At 70.8% G+C, this 1,337-nt stretch overlaps 1 protein-coding gene across 27 annotated transcripts in view; it reads right to left on the reverse strand.

Annotated features, from left to right (window-relative positions):
- LOC311423725 (uncharacterized protein) overlaps window positions 1–1,103 on the reverse strand; it is a 126,375-nt gene extending 125,272 nt beyond the window's left edge. For 23 of the 27 annotated variants that reach the window (XR_014685811.1, XR_014685812.1, XR_014685813.1 and 20 more), the window contains exon 1: window positions 167–566. Coding sequence is in view for 1 of the 27 variants with exons in the window: in XM_084498096.1 (XP_084354222.1) it covers window positions 167–554 (388 nt within the window). In the remaining 26 variants the exon portion in view is untranslated. The other 4 variants (XR_014685805.1, XR_014685806.1, XR_014685810.1 and 1 more) reach the window with 4 other exon arrangements.
- Window positions 1,104–1,337: the final 234 nt, after the last annotated feature.

The following is a 1,337-nucleotide window of genomic DNA, read 5'->3' on the forward strand; positions in this document are numbered from 1 at the left end:
GCCTAGCGGGGAGAACTTGTCTTTGTGCCGTGCGGCGCGCGCTGTCCGCAGCCGTCTCCCGCAAGGTCCCGGCCTCAGGCCGGGGACGGCCCCGCACCGCCCCCCGCACGGCCGGCGGCGCCTGAGGGAGACCCCCCCCGCCGGGCCACAGCCGCCTTCGCCTCACCTGTCGGGTCCCGAAGCGCAGCACGCCCAGGACGCCGGGGCCGGCCACCGGCCTGCGAACGCGCGACCGGGCGGCGACGGCGCGAGCCGGGGAGCCCACAACCGGCCGCGCCGCCACAGGCCCGCGAGGCGGGCGGCTGACGGCCCGGCGGGGGGTTCCCCGGGCCGGGCCCCGGAGGAGAGCGCCCGCCGCCTTCGGCGGTGCCACGGCCGCCCCGGAGCCGAGCCGCAGGCGGGCTGCAGAAGGAGCCGGAGCCGGCCCCGGCCAGAGCGCGCGGCCGCGGCACCGCCGGGAGCGCCGCGCGGAGCGGAGCGGAGCGGCGGCCGCCAGCCCGCAGGGAGCCGCGCGGCGGGGCGGGGCGGAGCGCGGCCGGGATCAGCTCCGCCATGGCGGCCGGCAGCACTCACGCGGCCCGCGCTCCGCTCCCGCAGCGGCTGAGGCGGCGACGATGACGGGGCCCCTTGCTCCCCCAGCTGTGGCGGCGGGGCTGGGCGCCGAGGACGGGCGAGGCGCGGCTCCGTCCGCGGGCGCCTCCGCGCAGCGCGGGCCCGGCGCCGCCTCGCCCCCTCGGTCCCCTCCTCCGGGGCGCTCGCGGGCCCGCCCTGCCGACCGCGCCTCAGCAGGCGGGGGGCGCCTCGTGGCGCTGCGCTGCGCTCCTGCTCGCGGCAGGTCGCGGGGGCGGCGGCGGCCAGGGAACGGGCGGGCGCCTCGCTGTAAGCCGGTGGGCGTCAGAGCAACCGGAGCTGGAGCACGGCCCGGTTTCCAAGCCTTTTCTAGACACGAGAGGCCTCGCGTTTAATGCGACGGCGATGTCGGTATGGAGGAGGAGGCCAGTTACCTTCAGAGGACAAACCTGCCTCGGTGTGGGCTCCAGCTGACTGCAGCTCCTGCAGGCCTCCTTCGTGTTGTGTGCTCCCATGCTTTTCTGTTACTTCCTGTCCAAAATTAAGATCTTTGCTTCCTCCCAACATCTTCGTGCTGTCTGCAAATCTGTTGGTTAGTTACGTGAAAAGGTGTTACGTGAAAAAGTCCTGCTGGACCTGGACTTAAAGTAGAAAACAAATACTGCTGAAAGGCCAAAGGGAAAAAGTGGTTTGAGAGAGCATGTGAAAGGATATTTAACAAGTAACACTCACAGAAATGTCTTTTTTTTTTTTTTTTTTTTTTTTTT

The sequence above is a fragment of the Aythya ferina genome (genome assembly GCF_964211825.1).
Source record: "Aythya ferina genome assembly, chromosome: 25".
In the NCBI taxonomy this organism is placed as follows: domain Eukaryota; kingdom Metazoa; phylum Chordata; class Aves; order Anseriformes; family Anatidae; genus Aythya; species Aythya ferina.